The 16,577-nt window shown below is 50.6% G+C and overlaps 1 protein-coding gene and 1 long non-coding RNA gene across 9 annotated transcripts in view; both read left to right on the top strand.

Moving 5' to 3' along the window:
- Positions 1-4,816: 4,816 nt before the first annotated feature.
- On the top strand, positions 4,817-7,009 carry LOC125317875. Of its 2 annotated transcripts, none has more exons than XR_007200217.1 (2): positions 4,817-5,148; positions 6,404-7,009. It is a non-coding gene; the product is annotated as an uncharacterized LOC125317875 (long non-coding RNA). The 2 variants fall into 2 exon arrangements; XR_007200218.1 differs by having other exon boundaries at positions 4,817-5,378.
- A 481-nt stretch (positions 7,010-7,490) lies between these two features.
- CRTC1 (CREB regulated transcription coactivator 1) overlaps positions 7,491-16,577 on the top strand; it is a 39,876-nt gene continuing 30,789 nt past the window's right edge. For 4 of the 7 annotated variants that reach the window (XM_048288017.1, XM_048288013.1, XM_048288019.1 and 1 more), the window contains exon 1: positions 7,492-7,677. In XM_048288017.1, coding sequence (XP_048143974.1) covers positions 7,501-7,677 — 177 coding nt within the window. In that variant the 5' untranslated portion in view covers positions 7,492-7,500. Of the gene's footprint in view, positions 7,678-16,577 lie in introns of all 7 variants that reach the window. The other 3 variants (XM_048288018.1, XM_048288014.1, XM_048288012.1) reach the window with 1 other exon arrangement.

Here is a 16,577-nt window from a genome sequence, read left to right as displayed (position 1 = left end):
TGTCCCTGGATCCCTGGAAGTGCCCAAGGCCAGGTTGGAGCAGCCTGGGACAGTGGGAGGTGTCCCCATGGCAGGGGTGGCACTGGATGGGCTTTAGGGTCCCTCCCAACCCAAACCAGTCTGGGATTCTGAGATTCTGCAGCACTTAAATACTCTTCCCTGCTTTATTTCAATTTTCCCCGATTCCTGTGGCAGCAGTGGATGGTTTGGGTGTTCTCTAATCCCTGAGATTTCCTGGATGTGCAGCCATGGTTCCCATCCCACACACGCCTGGAGATCCGTGCGAAGACCATCCCTGGAATCTCTTCCTGGAAAAACCAAGCTTTACTTTTCCCTTCAGGCTTCTCAGGTAGGTGTGTGTGTGTTGGGGGCAAAGGGGGAAAAGAGGAAAAATCCTTGGAAAACGTGGAAAAACGTCATGGGTCTCATCTTTAAGTCAACCTTGCCAAAATAAATGTAACCTGGGTATTCATTCCTGTTGGAAGTGTGGCTTTGCAGGCAGGAGGATGCACAAAGCCCTTCTGGGATTGTATTTATTAAACAACTGCCTGCCCCAAAGCAAAACTAACCTGGGATTCCCATTCCCACTCCCTGCCACTGCGCAGCAGCAGCTGGGAAAGAATCTGGAAGTCTCTGGACCAGAGCACCGCAGCTCTTTGTTTCTGGAATGTTCTTTTTATAGCAACGTAAATAATTATTTCTCATCAAGCAAGCTGGAAATATTCTGGCCACTCTAAATTTAGCAGAGACTCAAGTATTTGTGGACCATAAATATTTTGGATCATAAATCTGACCCCTGTGCAGGGATGGAGTTGTGGCTCTGGGCTGTGCTGGGCACGACCTCTGTTTTAATTCTGACAATAAATGGGTTTGGTTCTTTTGGTGGGTTCAAAAATTGATGGTTCAGGAGGGTTTTCCCATAAATATGGATGGGATTGTGTGAAAACACTTCCCAGGATGCCCCACATGGAAAGGAGGTGGACTGAGCTCCTCTTTTCCTCAGGAATGAGCAAAGCCAGATAAATGTTTGATCGCACGCGGAGCAATAAAAATTCTGATCTGGTCTCGGAGCAGCAATAAAAATTCTGGGGGTGAATTGGGTAAATTTGGAAATGCCCCTGCGCAGATGGGGGAGCAGGAGGAGCTGGAGCATCATTAGCACAGAGCCCGTGTGTCCCTCCAGAGGCTCCTGTCAGGGCTGGGATAATAATTCCTGTCTCCTCTGATGTTTTATGGGCCTGAAATTGTGCTTAAAACTATAAAGGCAGCCCTGGGAGTCTTGGCAGGGTGGAGAGCAGCGAGAGATTGGGAATGTCTGCATCCTATTAATGGTGTCACTGACCCTTTTCCAGAGGGTCTGCCTGCTCCCAATCCCACTGTCACTTCTCCCTATCCCAGAACCTGGATAATTCACACAGACGTGGCTGCAGCCCTGGAAGTTTTTAGCAGCAGTGGAAAAATTTCAGTTTCTTTGATTCAGACAGAACGAAGACACTCCCAGCAGCTCCCAGTTAGCCCGGTGCTGGTTTCCAGTGCTGCTGTGGAAGCCACATCAAACCCAGGCAGACATTCCCACTTCCATGGCTGTGATAAGGGCTGGAGCTGCTGAAACTCCGCAAACTTTTGGGACATTTATCACGGCAGGATTATTGGAGCCAGACTACTGTCAGGATAAATAAAACATGTTCCCCAGTGCAGCTCTAATTATGATTTTTAGCCAGTTGTGTAATGTGCAGAACTTTATTGACAATAAATCTTCCAGTTGCTCGCACAAATGAATGGGATTTCATCACTCGTGACTGCAGGACCAGGAGAAGTGGATGTGGCTGGAGAAATTCACAGTCTGGGGGTGTTGGCACGTCAGGAGAGGGAGGGAGCAGAGCTGGCTGGTCTGGCCTTCCAAGGAGGGCTCAGCTCTCCTGGATTCCACCTGGGAGCACATAAATATCCCACAGACATCTCCCCCCGAGGAGTTCTGTGCAGAGACAGCTCCGATTCCACTCTGCATGTTAATGGTGAGTGGGCACAGCAGCATCCCACAGCCTCCAGAACTTTTGTTTCTCGTTCCCAGCTCCTCTCTGAGCTCCAGGAACAGGTGTTTGGCACTTCTCCGTTTAACATCTCAGCTCGAGGGAGAAGTTTCAGCCTTTGTTTGTGGGGCAGGTACGATTCCGACTGCTCCAACACTGAGGGTTCCAGAAAATGAACACAAAATGGGCTTTTCTGCTGGGAAACAGCTGCTGGCTGAGCTGTGCCACCCCAAATCAGCCTCAGATAGTCAGGAAAAGGGTGAGGAAAAGAGGAGGGTGACAGTTCCCATCCCTGGCAGTGTCCAAGGCCAGGCTGGAGGGGGCTTGGAGCAACCTGGGATAGTGGAAGGTGTCCCCCGATTATCCAACCTGAACCACTCTGGAATCCTCTGAAAGCAGAAAAGCTGCCAGGGCAAAAGTTTTCAGAAGGTTTTAGAAGTTGGAGAGAGAAATCAAAGGCTCTTGGCTGGGTCCCTGAGGCTTTGCAGTTGCTGTTTCACACCCAGACCCCTGCAATTAGCTAGAACCGGTTTATAGGGCTTCTTGAGAAATGAAAATCTCTTTTTTTTGGGGGGTTGTTTGTGCAGGCCACCAGCCCAGCTGGAGCGAGGCCTTTGAAGTCCCTGGGGTTGCACCACATCAGGAGCACCTAAAGCAGAATGGATCCTTTAACATATTTAATATTTTCGATGTCTACCATCCGGGTCCTGGGCGCTTTGAAAACAGCCCTAAAAAGTCTTTTCCATGTGGTTAAGCGAAGTTTGTAATCAGGCTGCTCACCTGGGCCTGCTGACAGAGCTGGCAATTATTTAGCTTTAAATGCAAAGTGCTTTTTTTCCCCCTGCTTGGTCTGGGGTCGTGTTTGAACGTGTGTGATCCTCCTCAGGATGCAGAGTGACTCCCTGGCAGGATCAATGCCGGCATTCAGCGTCAGTGCCTTCAGGACAGGGGTTTACAGCTGGATTTAGCAGGAATGTTTGAATTTCACGGAGGTTTGGAAAGGAGAGGTTTTGCCCCGGGGTGCAGGTAGCGTGTCTGGACTGTTCCTTTTGCAGGATTTGGGGTTTGCACGTGAAGGGAGGCTGCCAAAAGCCTGGGATCCGTGTTCCTTAGGGAGAAAATCAGGAGTTTTCCCCATGGAAAAGGGGCAGGATTAACCCCTGGATGGGCAGAGGTGCCTTCCGTGTGCCAGCCCTGGGTGCTGCACCTCCTGGGGTACTCACAGGAGGTTTAGATGGGATTTTGGGAAGAAATCCCTCTCTGTGGGGGTGAGGAGGCCCTGGAATGGAATTCCCAGAGAAGCTGTGGCTGCCCCATCCCTGGAAGTGTCCAAAGGTCGGGCGGGGCTTGGAGCAGCCTGGGATAGTGGAAGGTGTCCCTGGGCAAAGGGAGCAGCTCCCAGGAGCCACAAACCCGGGAATTCTGTGGTGGCTGCTCAGTCTCCTGCTGAAAAATCGACTTTACTGATGTTCCCTCTTCACTGAGATGACAGAAATTCAGGAGGTCCCGACTTTGTCGATCAGGATTTCATGCAAGAATCACCTGCAACTGCAAAGAAATCACCCTGACTTCTCCTGCACGCCTCGATTTATTTCTTTTTAATACCTTCAGCAGGAAAATTGGGCTTTGGACTCGTAGGTGGCCGTCTGTCCTGAGGGATGGACACAGCAGAGCTTGGAATCGCACTGGGATGTGAACCAGGGGAGGGTCACAGGACCGTGGAATGGTTTGGGATGGAAGGGGGACCTTAAAGCTCATCCTGCCATGGGCAGGGACACCTTCCATGATCCCAGGCAGCTCCAAGCCTGGTCCAACTTGGCCTTGGACACTGCCAGGGATCCAGGGGCAGCCACAGCTGCTCTGGGCACCCTGTGCCAGGGCCTGCCCACCCTCCCAGCCAGGAATTCCATCCCAATCTCCCATCCATCCCTGCCCTGTGGCAGTGGGAAGCCATTCCCTGTGTCCTGTTCCTCCAGGCCCTTGGAAATTCTCTCTTTCCATCCTTCCTGTGGCTCCTTCTCTTCCTGGAGTGCCAGGTACATCCTCACTGATGCCTCACTGCGACTCTGGCAATTCTCACATGGAATTCTCTGCCTCCCATCCCTTTGGGAAGGCACGGAGTGGCCGCTGCTTTCCCAGCTCCCCACATCACCTCAGCATCCCGGGAATGCTCCCTGCATTCCGTGTGGCGCCGAGCTGAGCCCCGATTCTGGGAAAAGGGACCAGTAACAGAACCCTCGGCCTGGCTGCCAAAGCCTCTCGGAGCAGCAAAAAGGCCCGAGGTGTGGAAATGAGAATTAATTTCTCCCAGCAGTCGCTGTTTGCTTGGCTTTCCGTAATTTTAGAATTTACAGGGAATGGTAAAGGAGCAAAACTGGAAGAGTGACAAGGGAATATTGGTACAGGGAGCCGAGCCAACCTTCTGTGTGAGTGGATTTGTTGGAGGGGAGAGTGGTTCAGGTGCTTTTATTTGCCCTCTGGAAACAAGGACATCTTAAATTAAAGAAATTTTCACCAGTTCCAAGTGAAACAAGAGAATGTTTTCCTACTCCAAGCACGGTTTGGAGCCTGGTTCAAAATAACTGGGGACTCTGAGGATATTCTTCTCTGAGGATAATGGGAATGTCAACAGGAACATTAAGTAGGAAGTGTGAAAGATCAAAATCTTTGTGTCTGCAGGCAAAAAAAAAAAAAAAAAAAAAAAAAAGATGTCAGCTCATTTGTGGATCACAGCACAACCTCGTGTGCTGCCCTGGCGTTGTGCGAGTCCCTCAGCCTCACACCTTCCTGGGAAAGCTCTGAGGGAGAGCGTGGAAGGAGCTGGATTTTGTCTGCCAGAGCGATTGCGACGGATAAAACCCAGCGAAAAGCAAACAGCAGCTCCTCCCTGCAGCGCATCTGCTCCGCGAGGCCGCAGGTTGCTCGGGGAGGAGGTTTTTTGGCAGCTGTGGCCACAGCAGCCCCGGCCCCCGGTGGTTCTTTGTTTGCTCCGGAGTCTCAGTTACCAGAATCTCTTCCCAAACACGTCTGGAGGAGCCGGAGCCGCCGCCTCGGGGGAGCCCAGCGGGGCTTTCCGCTGGGATGGAGCCGCTCTCCAGTGGCCCCAGATGTGCTCGAGGTGAGGCAGGAGACAGAAACAACGCTCGGGGCAGGAGCTCATCGCTCTGCCCAAGGAAGGGCACAATTCCCTGCGGGAGAGGAGGAAGCCGGGCACACACCGAAGCCTCTCCCTGCCCTCAGCCGGACTTGAATCGTCTGCCAGACCCACCCCAAAACCTGGAGTTCTGAGTGCCTGAGACATCCCAGCACGAATGTGGTGTTTGGGAGAAGTTTGTGCTGCAAAGCCGGGTAAAACGGGGGGATTTCGGGAAGAGGGGTCCAGGTTCACACTGGAATTCGATCTGATAAAGCTGCACCGGGAAACAATAAGAATTAAGGGAGTTTTTTTAAGGGAGGAAGCTGCAGCCCCCTCCCCTTGCCTCCCTGGCCATCTGCATTCCTTCCCTGCGAACCAGGAGTGGAGATTTCACTGTCTCCCATCTCAGGAGATCCAAAAGGGGAGAATTTATCAAGTTCCATCTCAGGCACTTCATCTCGTGGTGCTGTAGGAGAGGCAGAGTGGCAGCTGGGGCTGGAGATGTTTGATATCACCACCTTCGGGATGAAATCCAGGACAACTCCACCAATTATTTATCATTGTCTCGCTCCTCGAGCAAAAACAATGTGGATAATCAGTATCTCCCTGTTAAATCTTTATGATTTATGTGCTTTTAGCATGGCAGGCCAATTTTGCAGGTCATGTGCTGTTCGTGTACACAGCCAAAGGGGATTTTAGGGAAAATGGTGTTTATTCCTGGTGGAAAAGGCAAGAAGGGGTTGGAGAAACATCTGCCAGGACTGAGGGAGGAAGGGCTGATCCTGCCAGGGCCTGGATGAGCCTTGCTGAGATGGTATCTCAGCCCATGCTGTAAACTTTAAGTGCAAGCTGGCAGCCAGCATTTAGGGTAGGACGTGACTTTGTGGCTAAGCCTGAGCCTGGAATGAGGGTTTATCCGTCCATCAGTGGGATAATTGTGACGGGGGGAGGGGACGTGCTGAGAAATGAGGGATGAAGTGACTGGACTGGGGCCTGCTCGGTGGGGTGACACTGGGCACCCCACTGGTGACAGTTTAGGCAGAGTTTATTCTGCACAGGCTGCAGGACAGGGGTTCCCCACACATCAAGCCCGAGGAGTTTCAAACCCTCACACTACAAGTAACTCTTAGCAAACAAAGAAATCGAAGCTCCTTGGCTACAGGTTACCTGATTCTTTATCAATTAATGTTCTCCCTCCCCCTGGTTCATCGATTCTCTCTCTTCTCATGTTAATTAGTCCTCAGGCTCAACCCTTCTCTTCACCTGGGTGGGTTTCTCGAGTCGTGATGCCCCTCTGCCAGAGGCTGTGAATTGGCACCAAGCCCGCCTGACCAAGGGCACAGGGACCCGTGTGGCACAGCAGGGGACAAGGGACAACCCGGTGACAACAGCAGGAGCTGACAACTCGGCAGGAAGACCCCCGAGGATGCGATAAAATCCCAGGAGGTCCTGTTGTGCTTTGAAGATCCCGTTTCACTGAAAAGGCAGGACTCTGTTTCCCAAGCCCGTTCTCATTATCTGGGAGAATTGTTAATTATTCCTGGCCCTTGATGGAGCAGCATCCACGGTCCTGTGACCCTCCCCTGGTTCACGTCCCAGTGCGATTCCAAGCTCTGCTGTGTCCATCCCTCAGGACAGACGGCCACCTACGAGTCCAAAGCCCAATTTTCCTGCTGAAGGTATTAAAAAGAAATAAATCGAGGCGTGCAGGAGAAGTCAGGGTGGTTTCTCTGCAATTACAGGTGATTTTTGCATGAAATCCTGATCGACAAAGTCGGGACCTCCTGAATTTCTGTCATCTCAGTGAAGAGGGAGCATCAATAAAGTCGATTTTTCAGCAGGAGACTGAGCAGCCACCACGGAGGGAACGGGACAGGGATGGGGGACAGAGATGGGAACAGGGACCGGGACCGGGACCGGGACCGGACCGGTGGCAGAGACAGGGATGGGGGACAGGAACGGGGAGCGGGGCAGAGGCAGGTTTGGGGACAGGGACCGGGGCAGAGGCCGGTTTGGGGACAGGGAGCGGGGACAGGACCGGGGCAGAGGCCGGTTTGGGGACAGGGAGCGGGGACAGGGACCGGGGCAGAGGCCGGTTTGGGGACAGGGACGGGGATGGGGACGGGGACAGTGACCGGGCCCGGGCCCCGCGCGCCCCCGCCCCGGGGGAAGCCCCGGCCCCGCGCACGCGCGCGCGCCCCCGCCCTCGCCGTCCCTCCCGCGCGCGCCCGGCCCCGCGCATGCGCAACCTCCGCCCCCTCACCGCCCCCTCCCGCCCCCCCGCCGCCGCCGCGCAGGCGCCTTGAGGCCGCCCCCCCCTCCCTGGGCCGGCGCATGCGCGTCGCCCCCCCTCGGCCGCGGGGAGGGGGATGCGGACGGGGGAAGATGGCGGCCTCGAACAACCCGCGGAAATTCAGCGAGAAGATCGCGCTGCACAACCAGAAGCAGGCGGAGGAGACGGCGGCCTTCGAGGAGGTCATGAAGGACCTGAGCCTGACCCGCGCGCATCGGGTGAGACTCGGCGCCGCCGCCCCCGGCTGAGGCGGGCGGGGGGGGGGGGGGGGCGTGAGGGGCGGCGCCCCCCCCGCGGAGCCCCTCGGGCCGGGGGCAGCGGCGGCGCGCGGCGGGCGGGGCGGGCAGCGCCCCCTGGCGGGGGCGGGCGGCGCCCGCGGGGGGGGGGGGGGGGGGAGGTCCCCCTCAGCCCCCCCCTCACGGCCCCCGTTCACCCCCACCCCCGGTTTCGCGCCACCGGGCCCGGCCCGCGCCGCCCACCGGGGCCCACCGGGCCCGCAGCATCCTCCGGTGACCGACACCTGTCGCGGGGGGAGGTCCCGGTCCCCCCCGCCGGAGGGTCGGGGCAGCGGCATCACCGCACGGCCGTAGCGGGCCCGGCGGGGAGGGGGCTGCGCTGGGCTGGGCTGCGGCGGGGGCACCCCCGTGTTCCCTGCGAGGGGGCCGAGGAGGGTCCCGGTTCGTCACACCGGGACCGGCCCCAGGTCGGAGGGGGATCCCGGATGCTTTGCCGGTGTCTGAGGGGAGATCCCAATTGCATCACCCCGGGACAGGCCCAGGTCTGAGGGGGGATCCCGGTTCCATCATCTCTGGACAGGCCCCGGCTCTGAAGGGATCTCAGTTCCTTCACTGGGGTCTGAGGGGGTCCTGGTTCCATTCCCCCGATCTGAGGGTTCCCCAGCTCCTCATCCCGGGACAGTCCCGGGTCTGAGGGGAATCCCGGTTCCTTCAGCCTCGCCTGGAGGGTTCTCCAGCTCCTCATCCCGGCACAGGCCGGGAGCTGAGGTTGGGTCGCAGCTCTGAGCAGGTGTCGCGGTTCCTTCACTGGAGTCTGCGGTGGGCTCCTGGTTCCTCAGCCCGGGGCAAACCCCGGTTGGGGTCCCTCAGAAGCCCCCGGAGCATCCCCCCTGTGCTCCGAGTGTGGGCACGGAGCACCCACGGGCGGGAGCTGCCGGACTCCCTGTCGCTGGTGTTGTTCCCGTTACACTCCAGTTGTCGTAGGTGCAAATTGCTGCACTTCCAAAGCCTCCCTTGGCTGGTGGTGTCTCTGCAAAGCCCATCAGCAGAAATTCCCGGCATAACGAATGCGCTTTCCGGGCACGAGATGCCTTTTCTGGTCCAGATTCAGGGATGTCAGAGCTGTTCTGTTCTGTTCTTGTCTCACCTGCTTGTCAGTGTTTTGTTTTTAACTGTTTCAAGAAAATTTACGAGCCTGTTTGCGGCTGAAGCTTTGCAGGAACAACAGAACACACAGTTGGATTTGCAGTAAAAGGTTTCCTTTTATTCCTCCGTGTCAGGAGAGGGTAAATATTTGTTTTGAATTGGAGCTGCTGGTTGGATGTAAAGGAAAGGCACCTGCCTGGGAAGGTGTGAGGCTGGAGCTCTGCTCATGCTCACCTGGATGTTGGATGTTCCTGCTGGAGTTGGTCGGGACCACAGTGAGGAGAATTTGGAGGTGTTTGTGGTCACTGGAATCATTTTGTTTCTCACACCTGTGTGGCTCAGTATCCTGGGATTTTGCCTTCAGTGGTCAGTCCTTGCTGCCGCTCCAGAGCTGGGTGTTCCTGAGGGAGTTCTTGGAATCTGCAGTTACAGGTTGTCCTTCAATTAGCTCACACGTTTAGCTCTCACCTTCTGCAAGAGAAGTCAGAATCCAGATTCATTTCTCCTCAATCCCATTTCAGTTTCTCCCAAATCCGAGCGTTCCTAACCTGGGTTTTGCACTTGGAAACCCATCACACTTTCAAGAACCTGGTTTTGAGGAAAGAACCCAAGATGAATAACTTTTCTGAGCATTCTGGGTACTGAAGTGATGGAAACACTGACCAGAGAGCTGAGTAAAATGTCTCCTTTGTAGACTTTTTCTTTCAAATTCCATGATTTCATCTGGGTTTAAAATGCAGCATAAAAGCAAAAAGGGGTTAAGCACAACTTTGCTGTTTGCTCTCATTTTCATTTGGCAAGCAGCACGTTGCTGTCAGTTTGAAAACGCCTTACTCAGTTGGTGGAAGCAGCCCAAATTTTCTGTTGCCTTTTCATTATTAGTAATTGTCTTTTTGCAATGTTTACCATCTTGTCTGCTTTATTGTTGGTTACTGGTCAGAGCAGAGGCAGAAATTCACTGTTCCTCCTCTGAGCTTCCTTTCTGTCTTGGTCATCTCCCACCTATTTATGCTCTTGGATCCGTGTGGGATTTTTAAGTTCTGATCCATCTTTCTCACCAGAGTGTGATATCAACCCCTCCTTTACTGCCCTCAGAAAATACAAAAAAATTCATTTGAGGAAGAGTAAACTTTGTTTTCCAAAGGGTTTCCCTGTTGTGTGGAGCAGCAGAGTCCTGTTTTTCAGCTGGCACAGTGGATTTTTGGCATTTCAGCTCTGCTGGGAGGCGCAGACCTTGCGCAGAGCGGAGGTGGGTGGTCGATGGAAGCTCTGGAGCTGCTTAATTGTCTTGTGAGTGGGACCTTGGTGTTTATAATCCAGAGCTTTCTGCCAGTCCCATAGTAACAAAGTGGGTGAGAAGAGGAGAGGGGGAGTTGTTTTTTTTCCTCTGTGACATTGACTCCTGTTTTTTGTTTGTGGCTCTGCTCCTTTCTTTTTTTTCTGTGAGGTTTGGAATTTCAGGACTGCACTGATTTCTGGGGTTGTTTACCAGGGCTTGTCTCAATTTCTGGTGTAACTCAGCCCAGGGATGCTTTGATGCATCTATTTACTCATCCAAGGCTGTTGCTGCCCTTTCAAATTGTAATTAACCAAAAAATTAACGTGCAGCTAACGCAGATGGTGCTGAGCCCTTCAATATGTGACTCTTGAAATGCAGAAAAATGTAAGATCTTTAAAGACAATTTGTGACCTGCATTTTAAGGGTGGTTCTTGTTCACTTGGAGATTTTCTCAGGTTTCCAGGATTGCTTTTTTTTTTTTTTTTTTTTTTTAATATTCACCTAAAGTCACTTAATTTTGAGGGCTTTCAGCCAGAACTGTGTTTGAGCTCCCTCTGATGGGCCTTGAAGTCTTACCTTGGAAAATAAAAGACCCCCCCCAAACTCCAAAAACCTGCCAGTGGGTGCTGTCTCCCAGCCCCACCTGCTCAACCCCGACACCCAGGGAATTAAACCCAGCTTAATGGTGATGTTTGGAAACATTATGCAAAATTTCATCACCCTTTGCTTGTGTATTTTTAGGTGTTATCCAAAGTTCTCTGTGGCTTTTGTGAGTTCCTGAAAACCATGTGAAGTAAAAACACGGTGTTTGTATTTTAAACCTGGGTTATTTTAATACAAAATCCTGCTGAAGTTTGGTTTTGTCAAGTGGAATATGTCGTAATGGCATAGATTTGACAGAAGTAGAATGAAATAGAAATAAAATAAAACCCCGTAGTTTGTGATGGTGTGTGTGTAAGACCCACACACATCCCCCTGTCACAAAATTTGTACTTAAAAATGAGACACTCAGTGGTTTTCTGGTTCCTGTTGGCTGTGGAAGAGATCAGAATGTCTCTGTACATCCCCAGCTCAGCGTTGGATGTAGATAATATGCAAAACAGTATTTAAAAGCCTAGTTAAATCAGGAATGCTAATCTGCTTTTAAAAATGAGAAATGCTAATGATGATGATGATGATACAAAGCTGCAATGGTTCCTGATGTCTTCAGCAGGTTTTTATTAAACGATGTGATACAAAAGAAATTCCTAATGACGTAAGAGTGGTTTTGAATGTCTGAGGGATATTAAAGAAATGCATCAAAATCAGGACTGAGCCCTTCTAGCACAGAGATTGATGCTTCCAGCTGGCAGCTCAGGTTAAAAGTGAGTTTCTCTCCAAACACAAATGTGAATTTTTCAAGCTCTAGAAGGTATTTTTTTTCCATTAACTTTCTCAGATACAAAGTTTGGACCCTGAGTTTGCACATTTCCAGACCAAGAAATGAGTGGTTTAGGCTTCATCTGTGATCACTCACTGGTGTCTCTGATGAATCCCAGGATCACCAGGTTTGGAAAAGCCCTCCAAGCCCATCAAGCCCAACCTGTGGCCCATCCCCACCTTGTCCCAGAGCACCGAGTGCCACGTCCAGTCCTTCCTTGGATACCTCCAGGACTGGGGACTCCAAACCTCCCTGGGCAGCCCCTCCAATACCTGACCACCCTTTCCACGGAGAAATTCCTCCTGATGTCCAACCTGGAAAGCTTGGAGCCGTTTCCTTGTGTCCTGTGAACTTTGTTGACATCATGAAGCAGGACCCCCAACTAAAGCAGGGAGTTTGAAACCCCCAGAGATGCTCCAGGTGCTGTGACCTCGGGCTGTGGCATCACAGGCTGGGTGAGCAAGCAGTGCCCTTAATTCTTTGAAAGAATGTTTGTAGATCAGCAGAGTGAGAGGCAGAGGTGACCTGCCAGGGCACAAAGAATCTCTGTTCTTGTGCAACCCTTGGCTTTCCTCAGCCTGCCTGAGCTGTCCAAGGTAAACAGGGAGCCGGCTCTGCTGTGCCATCCTGGGAAACTCTCTGCACTCAGTGAGCAGGGGAAGGTTTCTTCTGGCAAACCCAGGCAGGTTTTGTTGGATTTTTTTTGTTTTCGCTTTTTAAGGAGACAGTGACTTTTTTACTGATTGTCCCATCACTCCCACACAGCCCAGCTGCTGCTGGACAAAGTCTTTCTGTGTGCAGTGGCCAAATCCCTCGGTGTTAATGATGTAGCAGAGCTCGGAAGGATCTGGCAGCACATGAGGCTGAATTGTACAACTGCTGCATTTTGGGTGTTTGGTTGTAATTCTCAGGGTGAACATGTGGGACTCAGCTCCGGCTGCTGCGTTTCAGTTTTATTTAGCATCAGCACTGGGTGGTAATTTGCATTTATAGAAGGTGCTCATTTAGGAAGAGGATTTTTTCTCAAGGTGAGGTACAGTCGGTTCTTCCAGCTCTTTGGGGTTGATTTGGGGTTTTCCCCTCAGAACAAGCTGCAGAGATGTTTGTGCAGAGGGGAGCTGGGCCTGTGGTTACACTGAAAAGTGGTAGGTGTGGGTACTGATTCTCTCGGTTTTCTAGTCAGAAATTGAAATTTGTAGTGCTGTCTTTGAGTTCCAGCTGTGACTGCAGAAGTTATAAAGGTTCCAAAGCTCTCGGGGGACAGGAGGGGTTGGTGCTGTGTTAATCTGAGTTCTGTGCAGGCCAGGGGTGAACGAGGATCTCTGCGTGAGTAAAACATCACCCCACAAAACAGAGCCACAGGAATTGTGCCTCAAAGTAGTTTTCAAGAATATTTGGTATTGAAAAATGATTTTTGTAGCAATGTGGCCTGAGGGCAAACTGTCTTCAGGATCTGGGAGATGGAATGGAAAAAAAAAAAGTTCCTCTCAGCACAAAGGAAAAGGAGGGGGAAACCCCAGGCCTGGAAAGCCCAGAACGTGGTTGTGGTTATGTGAGGACGTGGGCTTGGGAACCATTTTTACCTGTTCTTGGGTTTCGTAATCAGATTAGTTCTTATCTAATTTTTTTGTCACGTAAACTGCGTTTTTATTTTTGTAACGATCTCGGAAACAAGGTTGATTTAAATCTGCCATCCATCAACCCCCCTGCTCCTCTCACTAACAGTTAGTTCTCCACTTTATAATCAATTTATCAATGCCATTGATTTTGGTTAGGAAGCACTTCCTGCACTTTAGGAATATCAAAGCCCTGACTCTTTGCTGAGGCAGCAGCGTTGGGCACATTTCAGCGGGAGCTTTCACTCTTGTGTCCAGCACCGTGTTCAGTCCACGTGTGGGTGCAGCAGGGATGGACCAGATTAAATCAAACCCATGGGTTTGGGGCTTTTTGGGGTGAGTTTTAACTCAGATTTCCTGCTCCATCCAAGTGTGTGAATTTTCTGTAAGAAATTCCTCTCAGTGAGGGCGGGGAGGCCCTGGCAGGGGTTGCTCGGATAAGCTGTGGATTTCCCACCCCTGGTAACATCCAAGGCCAGGGGCTTGGAGCACCCTGGGATGGTGGAAGGTGTCCCTGCCCATGGCACAGGGTGGAAGTTGATGATTTTAAGGTCCTTCCAACCTAAACCAGTCTGGGATTCTGTGGTTCTGTGAAATTTTCGAGTGTTATCGAGCACTTTCATTGTAGTGGTAATCAAACACTAATTTGGCAAAAAATAGGCATCCTCTCAAAAATGATCAATAGGGATTTAACCAACATGTCTTAAAAGCTAAATATTTATCTGTGTTCTCCATTATCCATCTGTAATTGCAAAGGAACATTTTCTTGAGCAGTGGAAGGGCAGTTTGGTCAATGGCCCCGACAGCATCGATCACTCCCTAATGCTCTGTTCCACACTGGCATCGATATTTTTGTGCGTAATGCAGAATCTGAAACTCAAGCAGACTTCAGGGCACTTTTCAGCAAATGTAAGGCTGTATCTTAAAAAAAAAAAAGTAAAGAAAATAAACTTTTCTGGTTTAAAACCATCACTGGTTGTGATGGCTGGAGTTCTACCCCGGTGTTTTTGTAGCTGTGCTGGAGGAGCTGTTGCTGAGGGGTTCAAGTGAGGGAGTGAAAAGCAGCAAATTCAAAATCAGGTAGATTTTTTGGGAACAGGGTTCATTTTGCGGCAGTGACCAGCTGTGACCTCACTGCTGCTTCCCTTTTTTTCTTTTGGTCTCAACTCCTCGCATTTTGTTAAGCAAATGTGGTCCCCAAGGCTTTGGTGCCCCATCCCTGGAAGTGTCCAGGGCCAGGTTGGACAGGGTTGGAGCAGCCTGGGATGGTGGAAGTGTCCCTGCCCATGGGGTGGCACTTGGATGATTCTTAATGTCCCTTCCAGCCCAAACCGTTCTGGAATTCTGTGAGCTTGAGTTGGCAGCTGGATGTGTGTCTTTATTATCAGCATCTCTGATACTTCCTGGAGTTAATATTTAAAGTGCTGCTTTGATTTGTTTGAAATGATTTGCATTTCGTGCTGTTGGAAGTGATATCCAGGAATGAGGATCCATGAGGATCTGCAGCAGTGCTTGTGGAGCCAAGGGAGCACTGCAAAAGCCCCTCTTCATCAGTTGGAGATGTTCTGGCTTGATCTCCTTGGGACTTTATAAAATACCAAGTTGTAAGCAAGTGTTGATAACAGTCTTGTTTTGCAAATTATTTCTTGGGAGCTGAAAATTCTTCCCCGTGTACCAGAACAATCCTTTGCAATCAAACAACAACACCACACACCCACAAAAAACAGCTCTTAAATAATGGAGGAGGCTGAAGTGCTGCAGCTTGAGGCTGCAGCAGTAATTCCACAGCCCTTCACAAGCCTTGGCTAAAAAGTCTCTGCTTCACAGGCAGATTTTCTCCAAGTGTCTTTTACTTCCTCTGCCTGTTCTATCACTTTTCCTGATGATTGGGAAAATCTCCTCTGTGCTCTCCCTGCTGGGCTGCTCACTGGTGTTTTTACTACGGTTACTTATCACTCCAGAGTAGTAAGATGTGTTAACTGCACACTGCAGCTCTGTTAGATGAATTTTCAATTAATTTTGATACCCAGCTATTACTATTTATGTGAATATTATTTTCCTTGGACGGCCGAGGTCTCGGAGGGGAGGGAATTGGAGTTGATACCCAAAATATATGAATTTCCAGGCAGATGGTGATAGCTCCCACCTCAGACAGAGGAGCAGTTGTTGGTGACAGGATGGGGCCTCTTCAGACCTGCTGGAGGAGCAGCTTGTGAAGCTGTGCAGGAGATTTTTCCAGCTCTGGAGCCTCAAAGTGGGATTTCAACATCTGTAAGCTGGATTAAAGGAATAAAAATCCTCCCTGGGAGAAGGGAAGTCAGGGATTGTTTCATACCCTGACTTCTCACCTTTTTATTCCTTGCACAGTCTCAGTGTAGATTCTACTCCTGACAGCAAGAGGGATAGAGAATATCTTATTTAATATTTATTTAATATCTTAAATATTGCACAAGTTTCCAGCAGCCAGCTCAGATTCAAATGTCTGATTGACCTTCTCCTTGTAATTAGATTTGCCTCTGGTTCAGGCAGATGATTGTGCTGAATGAGCCTTTTGCATTCGAAGAATTTGGACTCTGATGTTGTTTTGGATAGTTTTGATACCTGAAGCGTTGGCTGATACCACATTTTTCCAGCTCCAAACAATTTTCTGTAGCTTTTGGCCACTCTCAGAGCAGAGTGAGGTGCCCCTGAACCCCAAAGAGTGCAAACATGCCCTGCTTGGCTCCTAATTTACGAAACTTGTAGGGTTACATAACTGAATTTTCATTCTTTAGCTAAAAATAAAAAATGGAACATAAAAGCTATTTTTATCTTACTTAATGAGGGCATCTCTGCTTTTATTTCAGCTTTTCTGAGGCATTTCAATAGGAGGAATGGGGATGGTTGAGGAACTTTTTATTGAAGCTGGACGATTGTTTCCTGGCATTCTCCATCAGATGCCTGCTCAGAAGGAATATTTTCTTTAAGAGCACATTGTTAGCTAATAATGCTCACAGAAATGAACAAGATTTGGAGAGTGTCGAGCTACATCTAAATATAACCAAGAGAATTCTTTGCCTTCTGGATATCAAATAATAAATGAGCTTCAAGTAGGAGCCCTGTCCTCTGCATTAGATTGAATTATCAGCAGCATCCACGCCTCCCTGTCGCTGAAAGCCTCGCAGGGAAGGAGGGTGGCACTTGCTGAGCTGCCACGGGCTGGGGTTTGTTTTTCAAAGCTCTCAAATCAGGTTTGGTGCCTGTTGTAGCTTTGCTTGGCTCCCTGCCCGGCGATAGAGCACAACTCGGAAGAATAGTCACTATTTTAAGGCTCCAGTTTGCTGTATCCTGTTTTTGCTCCTCAGTTGTGACTGTGAAGTTTTAAACAGTAAACCTTTGTTCACCAGAAATAGCAAAGTGGTTTTAAACACGGAGTCACAGC

Source organism: Corvus hawaiiensis, chromosome 28 (genome assembly GCF_020740725.1).
Source record: "Corvus hawaiiensis isolate bCorHaw1 chromosome 28, bCorHaw1.pri.cur, whole genome shotgun sequence".
NCBI lineage: Eukaryota > Metazoa > Chordata > Aves > Passeriformes > Corvidae > Corvus > Corvus hawaiiensis.
Note: the sequence above shows the minus strand (reverse complement) of the source record. Positions and strands in the feature narration are given on the sequence as shown.